At 41.9% G+C, this 17304-nt stretch overlaps 1 protein-coding gene across 1 annotated transcript in view; it reads left to right on the top strand.

The window, feature by feature from the left end:
* The window catches only part of grm2 (glutamate receptor, metabotropic 2), a 30733-nt gene extending 13485 nt beyond the window's left edge, over positions 1-17248 (top strand). Inside the window, exons 4-7 of the mRNA XM_002935616.5 lie at positions 8083-8920; positions 11493-12556; positions 12820-12988; positions 16685-17248. Of these exons, the coding sequence (XP_002935662.2) occupies positions 8083-8920; positions 11493-12556; positions 12820-12988; positions 16685-16758 (2145 nt within the window). The 3' untranslated portion in view covers positions 16759-17248. The remainder of the gene's footprint in view (positions 1-8082; positions 8921-11492; positions 12557-12819; positions 12989-16684) is intronic.
* The last annotated feature ends 56 nt before the right edge of the window (positions 17249-17304 follow it).

Raw genomic sequence — 17304 nt, forward strand, 5'->3', positions numbered from 1 at the left:
GCAAAGTATTAAAGACAAAGTTGTTCCTAATGAGAAATAATTAGGGCAAATATTGCTTTGCATCTCATCAAATCTTTACAGTTTTTACCATAAGAACTAAGTTCTTGTATTTTATTGACAGCAGCATCTCTCTAGCCAAACAGAGCAGCAAATTCCACGTCCATCCACTGCCATTATAATAATTATAGTGCCACCTAGTGGCCTTTATCAACACCTGGCTCAATGTTATAGTTCATCCTGCATTTGGTTCTGCATAATATACTCCATTTCATTCTTGAGCAAGCCATTCTATATAATGTAGGGTGAATTACAAGAGGACAGAGTCAATGGTACCATTATTATAGATCTATTTTTATGGTATTTAGTCAGTACTGTCTTCTGCTCTGCAAAGCTGATACAAACTCTCCTAATAAATATTTGTGCCAAATCACCTCCTGCATTAAAGGTTTATTAGCGTGTTTCCTCAACCTAACATTTTCCTAGCGTCAACCTAACCATGCTGTATGTAGTGCACTGTGTTGTGCTGGGATCAGCCAATTAGAGCAGAGGAAATCTGTCAGTGGCTCACAGCATGCATGTGTTGGTTGTAGCCAGAATGTTAGGTTGAGCAACTCGCAAGTAAATTACATTCAAAATTATGTTCTGGAGAATGGCATTATGGGTAGGAATCAGCATGGCTTTATGAAGGACAGGTCATGTCCTTTGATTGCTTTTTATGATGAGGTAAGTAAGAAGCTGGACAGTGGGGATGCAGTAGAAGTGATCTATATAAAGGGGTTGATACAGTGCAGCACAAACAACTGCTTTCTAAGCTAGTTGATGTTGATGTAAGTGAAGTCGTTTGCACATGGATAGAAAACTGACTACAGGATCGGGTACAGACGGTGGTTGTTAATGGTACATTCTCTGCTTTGAGTACAGTTCTTAGTGGGGTCCCTCAGGGTTCTGTATTCGGTCCACTTTTATTTAACATTAATGACTTAGGGGAGGGTATTGGAAGTAACATATCAGTGTTTGCAGATGACTCAGAAACAAAAACTCTGCAGCCCAGTCAGTTCTATCCAGGATGTGGCATCCCTGCAGCAGGATCTTGACCAACTGGCAATCAGGGTGGCTAAGTGGCAGATGAGATTTAATGTGGATAAATGTAAGGTCATGCACCTGGGATGTAACAATATGCAGCCACTTATACCCTTAATGGGACTGCACTAGGCAAATCCATAATGGAGAAGGACCTTGGAGTCCTTGTAGATAATAAACTTGGCTGTAGCAAGCAATGCCAGGCAGCAGCTGCAAGGGCAAACAAGGTTTTGAGCTGTATTAAAAGGGGCATAGATTCACGGGAGGAGGGGGTTATTCTTCCCCTTTACAGAGCGCTGGTAAGGCCCCATCTAGAATATGCTGTTCAGTTTTGGTCTCCAGTGCTCAAACGGGACATTATTGAGTTAGAGAGGGTCCAGAGAAGGGCAACTAAGCTGGTAAAGGGTATGGAAAGTCTCAGTTATGAAGAAAGACTGGCCAAGTTTATGGTCAGGTTATGCTGCAGAGGAGTCCACCTTTCCATTAACTTTTAGTATGTTATAGAATGTCCTCATTCTAGCAACTTTGCAATCGTTTTTTTTTCATTATCTGTCTTCTATTTCTGGCTCTTTTGAACCTTCAAATAGGGGCCATTGACCATAACAGCCTCTGTGAGGCTACATGTTTATTGTTAATCTTACTTTTTATTAAAGGGGCTGTTCACCTTGAATGTCCAAATCTTATTAAACCACCAACAATGCTCGCAGTGTGTGAGAAAATCCACTGCCCCCCCCCCCCCCCCCCCAGCACAGGGTCTGTGCAGAAGTGAGGGCTCAGCAGAACGATGAGTCTGTGGGATTTCTGTTAACTATGTATATGGCAAAGATAGCGCTGTAAAACTGTAGCGCTGCTGCACAGTGAGCTAAATAACTTAAAAACCACAAAAAATAAAAAATGAAGTCTCAGAATATCAATGTCTGCAACATGCTAAAAGTTTATTTTTAAGGTAAACAATACTTTTAAGGGGGTGGTGAGTGATAACTAGATATAAATATATGAGGGGATCATATAATAATCTCTCTAATGTTTATTTACCAGTAGGTCCTTTCAGCGGACACAAGGGCACCCATTATTGGGAAAGGGTTTGTTACAGTGAGAGCTGTGAAGTTGTGGAATTCCCTCCCTGAATCAGTCGTGCTGGCTGATACATTATATAGCTTCAAGAAGGGGCTGGATGGATTCTTAGCAAGTGAGGGAATACGGGGTTATGGGAGATAGCTGTTATCCTATAGGATAAGGATAGGGCTTATCCTTTGCCTTCCTCTGGACTAGCAGTTAGGCAGGTTTCATATAGATATAAAAGGTTGAACTGATGTGTGGCTTTTTCAACCTAACTTACTATGATACTATGTAATAAATGTATAAAGAACTGTAAGATAAATTGAATGGACTATTTATTAATCAGATTTGTTAAACACACTACAGTCTAATGAGGTTTTTAACTGCAGCTAGCTTTTTAGAAGAGTAGCTGATATTGGTTACAGGCAAGGGGTTAGTCCAGTGTTTGCTTTAGTTATTAAAACTAAATCAAGTAATGTTTGGATTGGTTGCTGTGGGTTACTAGATTAGGACAAACTCTGACCCTGTTACTATATAACCCCAATGGGTATACTGCCTCACAGCCAGGCAAGGCTTGATTGATTGCTCATTAAAGCTGAGGATCTAAAAAGAGACTGAACTTTCATTTGTCATCATTGTCATAATGACACCATTAGTCATCATTGTAGATCACCAACACTTTCTATTCTTTGCTATTATAGACCATTGCATTGTTGTGACATCAGATAGCTATGACATCAGATATTACTCACTCACTATTAAAGAAGATAAAATACGTGCCACACATTGTGCTGTATGCAGTTGCCTTCAGGAATAGAGATTTCTCAGCCATGTACATGTCCTTAACTTACTCTATTTACTATTAAAAACATTAAAAACATGCGGCTATAGGTAGCTATTTTGCTTCCCCTTTAATCATACTTGAAAAACACATAAAGGGATTCCAAAAAAACATAAATATTGCCCATATGCACATCCTCTGTTTGAGAGATTGTATAATAGAATTAGAGAAGGCAAAACAGACTGATGGGAAAAGCTCATGCCATTCTCATATAAAAAGATTTCAGTTGTGCAGACCAATGAGAAGATGCAAAACAGTTGTGATATGTTCACTTTGGGGAGGCAAGGGTGTGTTGTGTTCTTCCATGGTGTTCCTTGTATATTTGGTGCCCCATCACGTCTTGTAAGACTGGTGCTTATGGCAACACTATGGTCTTGGCATTGGGATATTATGGGATGCTGAGGCCCTATCTGGAGCCTGTGTAGGTGGCACTGAGCCACATCTGCACAAAATGTATGTATAGTGCAAGAACAGTACAAGAACCAACACCAGTTTATAGGAGCCAGCTACAATCACAAGAGGAAAGCTGTCAGCTCTTCACAAGCCACATTTAGGGGCTGATTTACTAATCCATGAATCTGAATCCAAAAAATTCGGATTGGAAAACGAACATTTTGCGACTTTTTCGTATTTTTTGCGATTTTTTTTCATCACCGTTACAACTTTTTCGTAATTGTGCCATTATGACTTTCGTGAATTGTCGCGACTTTTTCATAGCCATTATGACCTTCGTGAATTGTCGCGACTTTTTCATAGCCATTACGACTTTCGTGAATTGTCGCGACTTTTTCGTATTGAGCGCTCGAAAAATTAGCGACAGTTCGCGAAAAAGTCGCAAAATACCGATCATTACGAAAAAAACGCATTTGGAAGCTTTTCGGACGTTCATGGATTAGTATCAGATGAGAGGAAATGGACCTCACCCTCATCAATACTTTCAAGTAATTTTTTTACAAGAGGGGTCTGTCTAGACCTCACAGTGACAAGATCAGCTCGACCAACCTCAAAGATCCTTCCAGTTGACAAGTCAGCAGATAAAACTGTTACATATTACAGTGTTTCCTACTGGAACATACAACACTATGAAGCCTTTTATCCTCCCTAAAATAGACCTGAAATCCCTGAATTGTGGAGTGGAGCAGATCTTGATCCAAGGCATGGTGTCATTAGACAGTTAATACATGGTATATCATACTGGTTGCATTATCAAGGGGCAAAATGCGTTTTGTCATATACGGCTGTATTTTCCTAATGAGCATAAACCCCTGTTGTGATTACTCACACTCTTTGTATGCCCATCTGTTCTGAAAATAAAATAGGTTTACATTATTGTGACTGCGTCACAAGGCGGACACATCTTGCTATAAAGAGCTCTCCAGAGACACCTCTCATTTAGCTTTTTTTTGCATTTAACCACCATTTTCTAATAATTCAGTCTCTCACATTCAGCTTTGCATTTGCACATCTCTGTGGGGCACGGAGCTGCCCAAGGAATGAAGAGAAAGTGTGAATTCAAATAACCTGGATATTATCTTTCCTGCGGTTCCCAAGCAGTACACAGCGCTGGCTCCCACTGCAATAAGTCTGAATAATCATCTCATTTCTAGTGATCACCTACTTGCTATACTAAGGAACTGTTAGGAATATCACTGAAGACAAGGCAACATGGTGGTTATTTGTTGCTGTTTGAGATGCAGCTACAAAAAAACCTAAACCAAAAGACAAGGGAAAAAAACAGAAAGGTTGGGAGAAATTCTGGGGAATTAAACTAGAGGAGAGGATTGGAACACAACAAGGGAAATGAAAAAGCAAGGTGGGGGCTGCTAGAGAACAAGAGATGACAGAAGGGTAAAAAGAGAGAGAGCTATAACGGCAGAGAAAGGAAATTATGGGAAAGGCAGTAACACAGGGGAATAACACAGATCAAGACCATATCACATCATTAACCTTACTGTACAATACTTTCCTTTTTATGTCTCACTACCAAACCTGCTATGCAGTGTTAGCCTCCCTTACTGCTACTAACTGCTTTGTCCCATCTACCCTTGGTGTATGGTGCTTCTCTTCCCCTTCTCTTTAATAGCTTACCAGCTCCCTTCACTGAACTAACCTGGATCTATAGAACTTCTCCCAACCAAGCCTTTTGCACGGTAGTTTTTCTCCCATATAGATATACAATCACCAAAAGGATTATTAGGAACACCTGTTCAATTTCTCATGAATGCAATTATCTAATCAACCAATCACATGGCAGTTGCTTCAATGCATTTAGGGGTGTGGTCCTGGTCAAGACAATCTCCTGAATCCCAAACTGAATGTCAGAATGGGAAAGAAAGGTGATTTAAGCAATTTTGAGCGTGGCATGGTTGTTGGTGCCAGACGGGCCGGTCTGAGTATTTCACAATCTGCTCAGTTACTGGGATTTTCACGCGCAACCATTTCTAGGGTTTACAAAGAATGGTGTGAAAAGGGAAAAACATCCAGTATGCGGCAGTTCTGTGGGCAAAAATGCCTTGTTGATGCTAGAGGTCAGAGGAGAATGGGCCGACTGATTCAAGCTGATAGAAGAGCAACTTTTTTTTTTTTTTTTTCAAATATCTTTTTATTTGTTTTTCAAAAGATAAAGGGGTACAGAAAGGAAAGGGGTAGGGGTAAAAAGGTAAGTATTTACAAAGAAAAACATAAATTGTCACTTATATATTGTACTGTTACATTTTATCTGATACCTGTTGTTAACTAGATATGTATATATTTATTTCGAAGAAAAGAAAATCAGATTACGATAAACATTTCAGAGACATGTTTAATTAGTTGTCGATCAATAATAACTATTGTATATAATAGTTTCATATTTGAAATAACCACTCGTTACAACCGAGGTAGCAGCAAAGCATTTGTGAAGCCACAACACGCACAGCCTTGAGGCGGATGGGCTACAACAGCAGAAGACCCCACCGGGTACCACTCATCTCCACTACAAATAGGAAAAAGAGGCTACAATTTGCACGAGCTCACCAAAATTGGACAGTTGAAGACTGGAAAAATGTTGCCTGGTCTGATGAGTCTCGATTTCTGTTGAGACATTCAAATGGTAGAGTCAGAATTTGGCGTAAACAGAATGAGAACATGGATCCATCATGCCTTTTTACCACTGTGCAGGCTGGTGGTGTAATGGTGTGGGGGATGTTTTCTTGGCACACTTTAGGCCCCTTAGTGCCAATTGGGCATCGTTTAAATGCCACGGCCTACCTGAGCATTGTTTCTGACCATGTCCATCCCTTTATGACCACCATGTACCCATCCTCTGATGGCTACTTCCAGCAGGATAATGCACCATGTCACAAAGCTCCAATCATTTCAAATTGGTTTCTTGAACATGACAATGAGTTCACTGTACTAAAATGGCCCCCACAGTCACCAGATCTCAACCCAATAGAGCATCTTTGGGATGTGGTGGAACGGGAGCTTCGTGCCCTGGATGTGCATCCCACAAATCTCCATCAACTGCAAGATGCTATCCTATCAATATGGGCCAACATTTCTAAAGAATGCTTTCAGCACCTTGTTGAATCAATGCCACGTAGAAGGCAGTTCTGAAGGCGAAAGGGGGTCAAACACTGTATTAGTATGGTGTTCCTAATAATCATTTTGGTGTGTGTATAGTACTTCCCTTCCCCCCTCTCAGCTAACAGTAGTGAACATCTTTTATTTCCCTATAATTTCCAACCAGCCCTTTTGTATTGTGCTTCCCACCCCTTTCCACCACCTAACCTTGATGTATAGTGTGTCGCTCTCCTTCTACCCTACTCCTCCTCACGAACCTTAGTGTGTAGGGTTTCCACCTCCTTCTCCTAACTAACCTTAGTGTGTAGGGTTTCCCAGCTCCTTCTCCTAACTAACCTTAGTGTGCAGGGCTACCCACCTCCTTCTCCTAACCAACCTTAGTGTGCAGGGCTACCCACCTCCTTCTCCTAACTAACCTTAGTGTGTAGAGTTTCCCACCTCCTTCTCTTAACTGACCTTAGTGTGTAGGGTTTCCCAGCTCCTTCTCCTAACTAACCTTAGTGTGCAGGGCTACCCACCTCCTTCTCTTAACTAACCTTAGTGTGCAGGGCTACCCACCTCCTTCTCCTAACTAACCTTAGTGTGTAGAGTTTCCCACCTCCTTCTCCTAACTAACCTTAGTGTGTAGAGTTTCCCACCTCCTTCTCCTAACTAACCTTAGTGTGTAGAGTTTCCCACCTCCTTCTCCTAACTAACCTTAGTGTGTAGAGTTTCCCACCTCCTTCTCCTAACTAACCTTAGTGTGCAGGGCTACCCACCTCCTTCTCTTAACTAACCTTAGTGTGCAGGGCTACCCACCTCCTTCTCCTAACTAACCTTAGTGTGTAGAGTTTCCCACCTCCTTCTCCTAACTAACCTTAGTGTGTAGAGTTTCCCACCTCCTTCTCCTAACTAACCTTAGTGTGTGGGACTTCTCACTTCTTTCTCCTAACTAACCTCATTCCCCATTCTCCAACAAGCCTTGGGGTATAGTGCTCCCCCACCCCTTCTCCCTGCTAACATTGTTGTATAGTGCTTAACTCCAGGGCAGGCTGAAGATCAGATACAATAATTCTAACTGACATGCAAGGTAACAGCAAGGGCTTGTGTGTGTCATTTTCACAAAAGAAAAAGCATTTTTGCAAAAGTTACTGATTTCATTTCAATTAAGTTGTCTCGCCAGGTGTTTGTATCAAAAGGATTGGCCAGAAGCCCTTTGAATATTTTACCCATTTGAAATCATTACATTGAAATCTTGATTTATATTTTCTGATTCTATATTTTCCTTCAGTTATTTTTATGTCTGCAAAACTCAAGTTCTATTTTAATTTTCCCACAGTTTACCCCAGTCAATAAGTAGAGTGAAGTACAGGGCTGCCTTGCACCTCTACATGCTGGGCCTTCTGCCCCAGTCACATGAATATGCAATATGGGCACATTGGGGCAAGGTATAAGAGAACATAGCCGTAGCCCATAGTAGCTCAGTTGGTCTGTTGGTCTGGTAAGGTTTATAGTAATGTTTCTATATCCCCTCATGCTTATTTTTCTCCTGTTTCTAGGTTGCCAACCTCTTACGGCTCTTCCAGATCGCACAGATTAGTTATGCCTCCACCAGTGCCAAATTAAGCGACAAATCCCGCTATGATTTCTTTGCACGCACAGTCCCCCCTGACTTCTACCAGGCAAAAGCCATGGCAGAGATCCTTCGCTACTTCAACTGGACCTATGTCTCCACCGTGGCATCTGAGGGAGACTATGGTGAAACGGGCATAGAGGCATTTGAGCAGGAAGCCAGAGCCCGTAATATCTGCATTGCCACTTCGGAAAAAGTTGGAAGGTCCATGAACAAGAAAACCTTTGCTGGCGTGATTAAGGCACTGCAGCAGAAACCCAGTGCTCGTGTGGTTGTTCTCTTCACAAAGATCGAGGATGCACGGGAGTTGTTAGCTGCTGCTCAGGAACTCAATGTGTCCTTCACGTGGGTGGCCAGTGATGGTTGGGGGGCACTGGAGAGTGTAGTGCTTGGCAGTGAGCAGGTGGCAGAAGGGGCCATCACTATAGAGTTGGCATCCTACCCTCTGATGGAGTTCTCTGAGTATTTCCAGTCGCTGCACCCTGACAATAACACTCGCAACCCTTGGTTCCGGGAGTTCTGGGAAAATAAATTCCAGTGTAGCCTTACATCTCCCGGGTGTTCTGAACATTCACTGCGACAGGTTAAGTTTGAACAGGAGTCCAAGATAATGTTTGTGGTAAATGCAGTGTATGCCATGGCCCATGCCTTGCACAACATGCAGCATGCCGTTTGCCTGAACTCCACCTATCTATGCCCCAACATGAACCCACCCAACGGGAAACGCTTCTACCGGGACTACATTCTGAATGTCAAGTTCAATGGTGAGATATGATTCGCTGGAGAAGGTGTTGGCTGTGAAGCCTTGTCATTGTCAAACACTATTTGGCACTGTCTCCATCTAATTGTTGTGAGAGTAGGCCCTGGATATAAGGTTCTAAACAAATATCAAATTAGAAAGCACTTTTATAAAAATAGTGTGCAAACATGTAAAATTACAAAGTTAATAAATGTATAACTGGGACCCAAATCCTTTTACCTAAAACAAACGTTGACCCGGGTGTATATACCCCAGGTCTTCCGCTGAAATTTATCAAAGTTGGCACACATACAATGGATGTCACGTTAGTAAGGAAGCACTCACCGATGCCGAAATCTGGTTCGGGTGCTTAGAGCCCCGAACCCGTAGCCCAAGGGAGCAAGCTTAAATCTCAGAAGAAAAATGGCTCTTGAAGCAGTCTGGGTCTTTTAAAGATGTAAATAAAGATTGGATTTTTTTATCGATTCTCTGGCTGACCGTGGTGCTTCAAAAGCCGTTTTTCTCCTGGATATAAGGTTCTCTAATGGGCCCATGAAGGGCCAATCTGACACTAAGAAAGTCCATCCAATTTCTTTTGGACTTCAACTCCAACAATCCCTGACAGTCCTTGGCTGTTGGAAGGTGCTTGGAGTTGCACTTAAAATAAATCTAATATAAAGTGTTACTGTACACATCACACCATACTGTTGCAATTTTGCCTTTGCATGCCTAATGCCCCACAACTGTTCTATACAGCATCAATAGGAAGTTTGTGATAGAAAGAAGGTGCAATTTTAGCCCCAGGCTGGGGCCCAGTAAGGCCAGGGCACATCAGTAGATCCCCTGGCACTTGTTAGCGCTATTTACAAGCCAGAATACACGTCAATAATGGTGTTCATGAGCATTCAATCTTCTACTCTGACGACATTGTAGTGACTTTGGTACATAGTAGGCAAGCCACTTACCTTTACTAGAACACTAGTAAGTAAACCTGCTGCCAACGTGTCTAAAAAGAGAGCATATTCAGTAAGGCAATTGCACTGTAATTATAAGATTGTATAAACAAGAGCTAATTTGAATGGCTGGGCAGTATTTGCTCCATTCCTTCTCACTCCCCCTTCTATGATTTATTAATGTGCTCCTCTAGCCTTTCCCTTTTTACATCCCCAGTGCAAACACTGATTCATGATGCTTGTCAACAACAAACAGCATGAGGCATTTGGTTGCATTAAGAAATACTCTAATACATTAATTATCAAACAGGTTTTTTTCCTTATGAGTAGCAAGCGCCCACGTTGTTGGTCCCTGCAGTGATCTTCTCTGACCAGAATAAGAAGCTGCTTCCCTGACACATTACATTCTGCTGGTAGTAATAGCGGCTTATTTATAAAGGAATGTAAAAGAATGCCCTGAATTACACCAAACATCACCAATGTAACGCCATGCTATGCCATAAACATCATCCTATTATGATTCATTTAAAATCTGTGCTGCATGAGTTTGTGCCATAGATTCAATACTCTAGCCTAGGTGTAATGTGGTGTAAAATAATGATGTTCTTTTAGGTGTTGGTGGGGTGTAACAAACTAGGCACAGATGCAGAGATTCATTCGTCGAAGCTTACATGCCAAACTTTGACTTTATAGTAGGCCTGTTGTCTGACATACTACATTTTTGAATGGCTTTGTTGGACTAAGTCCCACCAGAGAAAGTGATGTTCACTCAACAATTAGATATACTGTAGATAGTTCTTAATTTTTTAGGTGTTATATAGAGACCTGTGGTGCAAATAAGAAACAGTAGATAGGAAAAGTTTAGGTTGGGTCTGCAGGGACTTCTGGACCTCTGGTTGGCCAGTCTAAGCATAAATCTATGGATTCCTAGAGGCAAAAAAATAAGTTGAGAGTCTGAACATTCTGCTGTCAACTATAACTAAATGAACCTTGACACTCCCATTGTTGGTTACAACACTATAACCATGGGATACAAGATGTCTCTCCTTTCAGGCTGTGAAGGCAAGAGCTCCCACACTCCACCCAACATTACACACGTGAAGTGATTAGAGCAGTACTCACCAGCACTATTACCCTCTGGGCTGTTCCCTTGATCAGTCAGGGGGTGGAGCTTAGCTGGTATCATAAAAAAAGCAGCTTGCATTTAACATGCAACAATGTAAATAATGCACAGCATATCTATTTCAGTAAATATAGGTTGGATCTAATGATTCTGGTAAAGATATTGTAAGTATAGTTCACTTTCAGACATTTTTGATGGTTTGAGGACCCTTTAGCCACCTCACCTCTTAGAATCCAGGCACATATTAAATCCACATCCTTGCCTCATAGATCTAAATTACCCACTTCCTTTGAGATCAATAAGAATACAAATGAACTATCTCCATTAATTGGGTTAATTAATAAGAGGCCCTAAGTTTCCGCAGAAGCAGTAACCAATAGCAAACGCCTGTTTAAAAACAATCATCTCATTGGTTGCTATGGGTTACTGCTCCTAACAAACTTAATGCCTTTTATTACATATGGGGGTTAGTGTAATAAATTAATGTTTTTTATTCATTTCTAATTATTTGTTTGTTTCAGCTCCATTCCCCCCACCGGACACCAAAAGCACAGTCAGATTTGACAAATACGGGGATGGGATCGGCCGCTACAACATCTTTAATTTCCAGAACACAGGGGGGCGTTACCATTACCAGAAGGTGGGGTATTGGGCAGAGGAGCTGACACTCAATACCAGTCTAATTCCTTGGGCTAAAAGTGCAGTTCCAGTGTCTCAGTGCAGTGACCCCTGTAAGAAGAATGAGGTGAAGAGCATGCAGCCGGGGGACGTGTGCTGCTGGATCTGCATTTCTTGCCAGCCGTACGAGTTCCTCGTAGATGAGTTTACCTGTAAGGACTGCGGCTTGGGATATTGGCCCAACCTGGACCTAACTGGCTGCTATGAGCTTCCCCAGGAATACATCCGCTGGGGTGATGCTTGGGCTGTAGGGCCAGTTTGCCTATCCTGCCTAGGACTTCTTTCTACCCTCTTTGTAATTGGGGTGTTTGTGCAAAACAACAACACCCCCATTGTGAAAGCTTCAGGGCGTGAACTTTGTTATATCTTACTCTGTGGGGTCCTTCTTTGCTATGCCATGACATTTATCTTCATTTCCAAACCATCCACCTCAGTCTGCACCCTTCGTCGACTTGGACTGGGCACCTCCTTTGCCATCTGTTACTCTGCCCTCCTCACCAAGACCAATCGAATAGCTCGCATCTTCAGCGGAGCGCGAGATGGTGTCCAGCGGCCTCGCTTCATCAGCCCAGCCTCACAAGTGGGCATCTGCCTGGTGCTTATCTCCTGCCAGCTGCTGGTGGTACTCATCTGGTTGCTCTTTGAGCCTCCTGGAACCCGAAAGGACACCGCTCCAGATAAACGATACATTGTGACGCTGAAATGCAATAGTGGTGATGGAAGCATGTTGATATCCTTGTCTTACAATGTACTGCTTGTTTTGCTCTGCACCCTCTATGCATTTAAGACACGCAAGTGTCCAGAGAACTTTAACGAAGCCAAGTTCATTGGCTTTACTATGTATACCACGTGCATTATCTGGCTGGCATTCCTCCCCATCTACTATGTGACCTCCAGTGACTACCGGGTGAGACACAAAACTGTACACAACTCAACAGCATCATTTACTGTACATGGCTCTTCATATAATCCCCAGTTGCCACCATACCTAGTTTTACATAAACCCTTACCAAATCATGCAGCTTTTACAATGTCAGAATATACACTATCACAGCATCCACAGATATCCAGATAATGTTGTTCTGTACCCCTAGCAGCATCTCAAGCTACACTGTAAGCCCATGCTAGATCTTCTCTATGTCTACCTTACACATTTCTTGTATCCAACAGGTTCAGACCACCACTCTTTGTGTTTCGGTCAGTCTGAGTGGCTCGGTGGTACTCGGCTGTCTCTTCACTCCCAAACTCCACATTATTATATTCCAGCCGCAGAAAAATGTCACCAGCCACCGCATTGCCACCAACCGATTCAGTGCCACGGGACCAGGAGGAACTCATGGTGAGTGAGATAAAGGCGGAGATAACACATGTACACAAGATATGGTAAACTTACATTCACCTTTCCAGGATCTACAAGTCCTCCTTAATGAGGAGCAGGAGACATGGGTCCTCTACTAGTAAGTTAGGTACAAAGTCACACCAGCACAGTTACCCAAAACAATGAGACACAGGTATATTTTATTCCTATTGCACTTGACCAAACAATTAATCACTGATTAGTTGCACATTGTATGTTAGCAAATGAGGTCTTGAGTGACTTTTTTGCCACCTACAATCAAGTATTTTTTACCCTTTCACTTCTCATAGTTTCCTCATCTCCTTTGGAATAGTCTTCTCCTCACATTCTGCCCCTTCTAACCTTTTGCTTCCACCACTTTTTGCTTGGCTTTTAAACTTTTTTGGGACCTCTAACCTAGGGAAACAGTGATGTTGTCCAGTGGCCTATTTGCTACCTGCAACTGAAAATGCTATGTGGTTGTTGGGGGGTCACTGACCCCAACGAGCTAAAAGAACACATTGTGAAGGATCAGTTTTATTGCTATTGCCCAGGTCAGGGTAGGCACTTGGGAAAGTATTTGTTCCAATGCCCCAGAGTACATGTGTGTGTGTGTGCTTGATACAATACACGCTGCTAACTGGTGCTGCCATCACACTTTACACAAGTAGATCAAAAACAATGTTGGAACAGTGAATACTAATTTAGATTTTTTTTACCATTAAGGTGAGATTTGTCAAGGATCTTTACGTAGGTATAATGGTGAAACATTTGGTTACATCAGTAAGGGTATTTTTAGTCATTATTGCGTTAATTGATGAGTAGTGGAAGTGGGAAGAGTTTTAGAATGTGATAAAAAAAAAAATCAAAGTCATTTATAGCCGTTCTTAGGTAAAACTGAGTTGCTAGGCAACCAGATCAACATTGCTTTTTGATAGGAACCCATAGATGAATTGCTGCTTGGTTCCTATGTATTGTTTTGGTTTCAGGTCCGCAGAATGTATGTGGATGACCAGCTGCAGCCATATTATATTTATTAGCTATTTTTTATAATGTACTGACATTTTGCCTAGCATAAGTAGGGCATAAATAAATAATGCAAGGTCAGACAGAGCCCTGCTTATGGGAGTATTTAGAATATGGCCATTCAGTTTAAAAAGATTAAAAACACAAAATTTGAGTAAATACAAGCTGACGAATTTTGAGACCCAAAGAATTTTGTCTGAAAACACACAATTTTGTTCTGTACACGCAATATAAAAGTGCGTACGTAGTTTTAAATAGGGCACACAAAAGAAATTCTTTGAGCACAGCCAGTAGAATCCAACCCTGAACCCAAACAGGCAGACAGGGACGACAGCTGGGTGCCCTTCTTTATTATAAATTAACAGAAGAGAACTCATTAACCAATGGAACATTGGTTGTAGGAAAGAGCTGAATTGGCAGATATGCAGGTAAAAACGAAGGAATTTTTTACCCATATCCAACGATTCAGCATTAACTTTACAATGTTCGGGCACCTTCAAAGGCACCCAAAGTCCTGCCAGATCAACGAGGCAACTGATAGCTAAGGCTTTTACTGATATCTGTCACCTTGTCTCCCACCATAAATGTACTGATTATCATACAAAACTTTGTTTCATACAATAACATTGGAGCATGCACGGCCATCTTGGCAGTTCACTGATTGGGCCAGACTAATTAGTAAATGCAATCTGATTATAGACAACCCCCACCCGCTCCTAGGCAGACCTTAGTGGCCTCTAATTGTAGGGGCATGATTTCTACCCAAGGTGAAGATTTTGACCTGTTCCAGACAGGTGGGTCATTTCAAAAACCTAATTTTTCAGGGAGGGTTTCTTCTAACGAGCAACTAATTCCCTTGTGCAACAAATGCCTGAATGTAAGGTTAAAAGAAAAGCTATTAGCCCTACATGTCTTTGTGTTTCATTGGGGATTTAGAATATGCAGTCCCAAGCAAGCTAAAGAACCCCATGGGACAGACTATGCTCATGGATGAATGATTTATTACCCCCATTATTAACACGTATTTATACAGGGCACCATATTCCCCAAGGCTGGGTGATAGAAGGGTGCTTACATGAAACATACAATTACACACAAATACTGACTGATACAGGCGCTATAGAGGGCCCTGCTTATTAGAGCTTAACCTCCCCCCCCCCCCATTTTTTCCACTCTATTTTTTTCCTAACAGACATCTTTGCACGTAAGTGAAATACATGATATTATTTTTAACTCCTTAGTACTTAAGGGTTTGCCTTAAGCCTTGCAGAGAAAGGTCGGAGGGAGGGAATTGATTTCTAATTAACTGTGCAACTACCTAATGAGAGGGGGAGTAATTGACATGTGATCCACTGATCTGACATTACCCTGGAATGGAATTTTAGCAGCAATGTTGTGTTTCCCATTCCAGCACCAGCACCATTTATGGATTTAACTCATTCCTCCCACAGAATTACATTTATTTTCAACAAATATTTTGTATGCAGCTTCTGTTCCCAGCAGCCTAGTTGAAACAAAATAGAGTAAGTGTTTTTCTAAAGAAAGACTGAGGGTGCACCTCTATTTACTCTTGCACTATACATAAATGCCCCCCCCCCCCCATATGTAATAAAAGGTGCTAAGTTTGCCCAGGAGCAGCAGGTGAATGTTACCTGCTGATTGGTTGCTATGGGTTACTGCTCCTGACGCACATTCAGTAGTTGATAGAATAAAAGGTTGGGTTTGGGACTATAAATGTAATATATGTGTTCTGATGTACTTTACGTTTGTAAACATTAGCAAACATAATATTTAAATAAAAAAAAAGCGCTGCTGAGCTGAAAACCTGTCTAAAACTGCTAATATCTTAGAAACAACCAAAACTAGAAATACATGTAAATTGCTTAAGAGCTCCTTTTGGAATGAAGATTGCATTAATTTTCTGGTCAAGTTTAAATCACCGATTAGTTCCACACAATTAAAACTCATTTTATATTTATATCAATGACCATCTGGCTGTTTGTGATTGGGCCAGCAGTCCAAGTGACACCATTTATAAAACATCACAGAAACACTCAGGCTTGTTTGTGGTTTCCTGCCCTTTGGCATAGTAAATGGTAACAGATGCCATTGCTTTCCCTTTATATCTGCAGCACAGAGGGTGCCTGATAACGGTAACCCAGTTTCATGTAACTGTAACCCAGCAACACAGAAGCCGACCCCTAGCCTACACACAGGGCAAGGCAACTGTAGCTGCTCCGATATGTTGCAATTTTCTGCAACTTTACCTTCCTGGTCTGCTTGCTCCAACTCAGTTCCCAGCAATGAAAAGAAATTCTTATTTAGCATCTCTCCATAAAGAGCATTCTGTTGCTGACCTCCTACTCCCTTCCCTGGTAGATACATCTATCACCCCCAGGGACTGTTTTAATAGGTTGATTTAAATTCACATTCCTACAGAAGCTTCTGGTTTCCTATGAACGGGCAAAGGCTCCACATCAAATAGGGAGTTAACAAGGGGCCGAGTATTAATGTTCCTTCTAGTTAGGATTCTCCCCAATCCTGAGAGCCCTAATTATGATTCCATGTTCAAGAACTTCCCTACAGCAAATACAAACCCTAAATAAACGCACATATTTGTATTATATAATCTTCAGCTTTCTCCTATAAAACATGCAATATGTATGTTTGCAGGTTCAGCCGTACAGTATGTGCCAACTGTCTGTAATGGGCGTGAAGTGGTGGACTCAACGACTTCCTCCCTGTGATGCAATCAGTTCAAAGGGGGTGCCATGTGATGCGTACTGATGCCATCGGTACAAGGATGGAGCTCTTCTTTAAGAGTATATAACAGCAAGAACAGGGTCATCTACTGTCACAGTGAGAGTGAGCATTCTGTCTGTACCACGGTAACCCTGAAAGGACAGCTCAGGTGGGCCTGGAACTCAGCGCTACTGGGTACTTTCCTGTACAAGACTGGATGTGATCGCATAGGTGAGGTGGGTGTTTTCTTCATGTGGATTATGGGAAATGCCCAAACCAGGACACCCTATAGACAATTTATGGGAAGCCTGTTTTAGCTTCTGCAGAGCAAGCCAAGAACACAATTGGATGTAGCTGTACATTATGGCCGCTGCCAGCCTTGAAGTTCTGAGCTAGCCTTCCCATTGGTTGTATGGTATTGTAGGAATCGCATTCAGTTTGCGTGGTAAAGCTGCTAAAGATGTTCTGTAAATAAAATATCTGTTTGTAGATTGAGCAGTCTAACTCCCACTCATAAATGTAAGAAAGCCAGACTATACAAACTCTCAAAA

This window comes from Xenopus tropicalis, chromosome 4 (assembly GCF_000004195.4).
Source record: "Xenopus tropicalis strain Nigerian chromosome 4, UCB_Xtro_10.0, whole genome shotgun sequence".
Lineage (NCBI taxonomy): Eukaryota > Metazoa > Chordata > Amphibia > Anura > Pipidae > Xenopus > Xenopus tropicalis.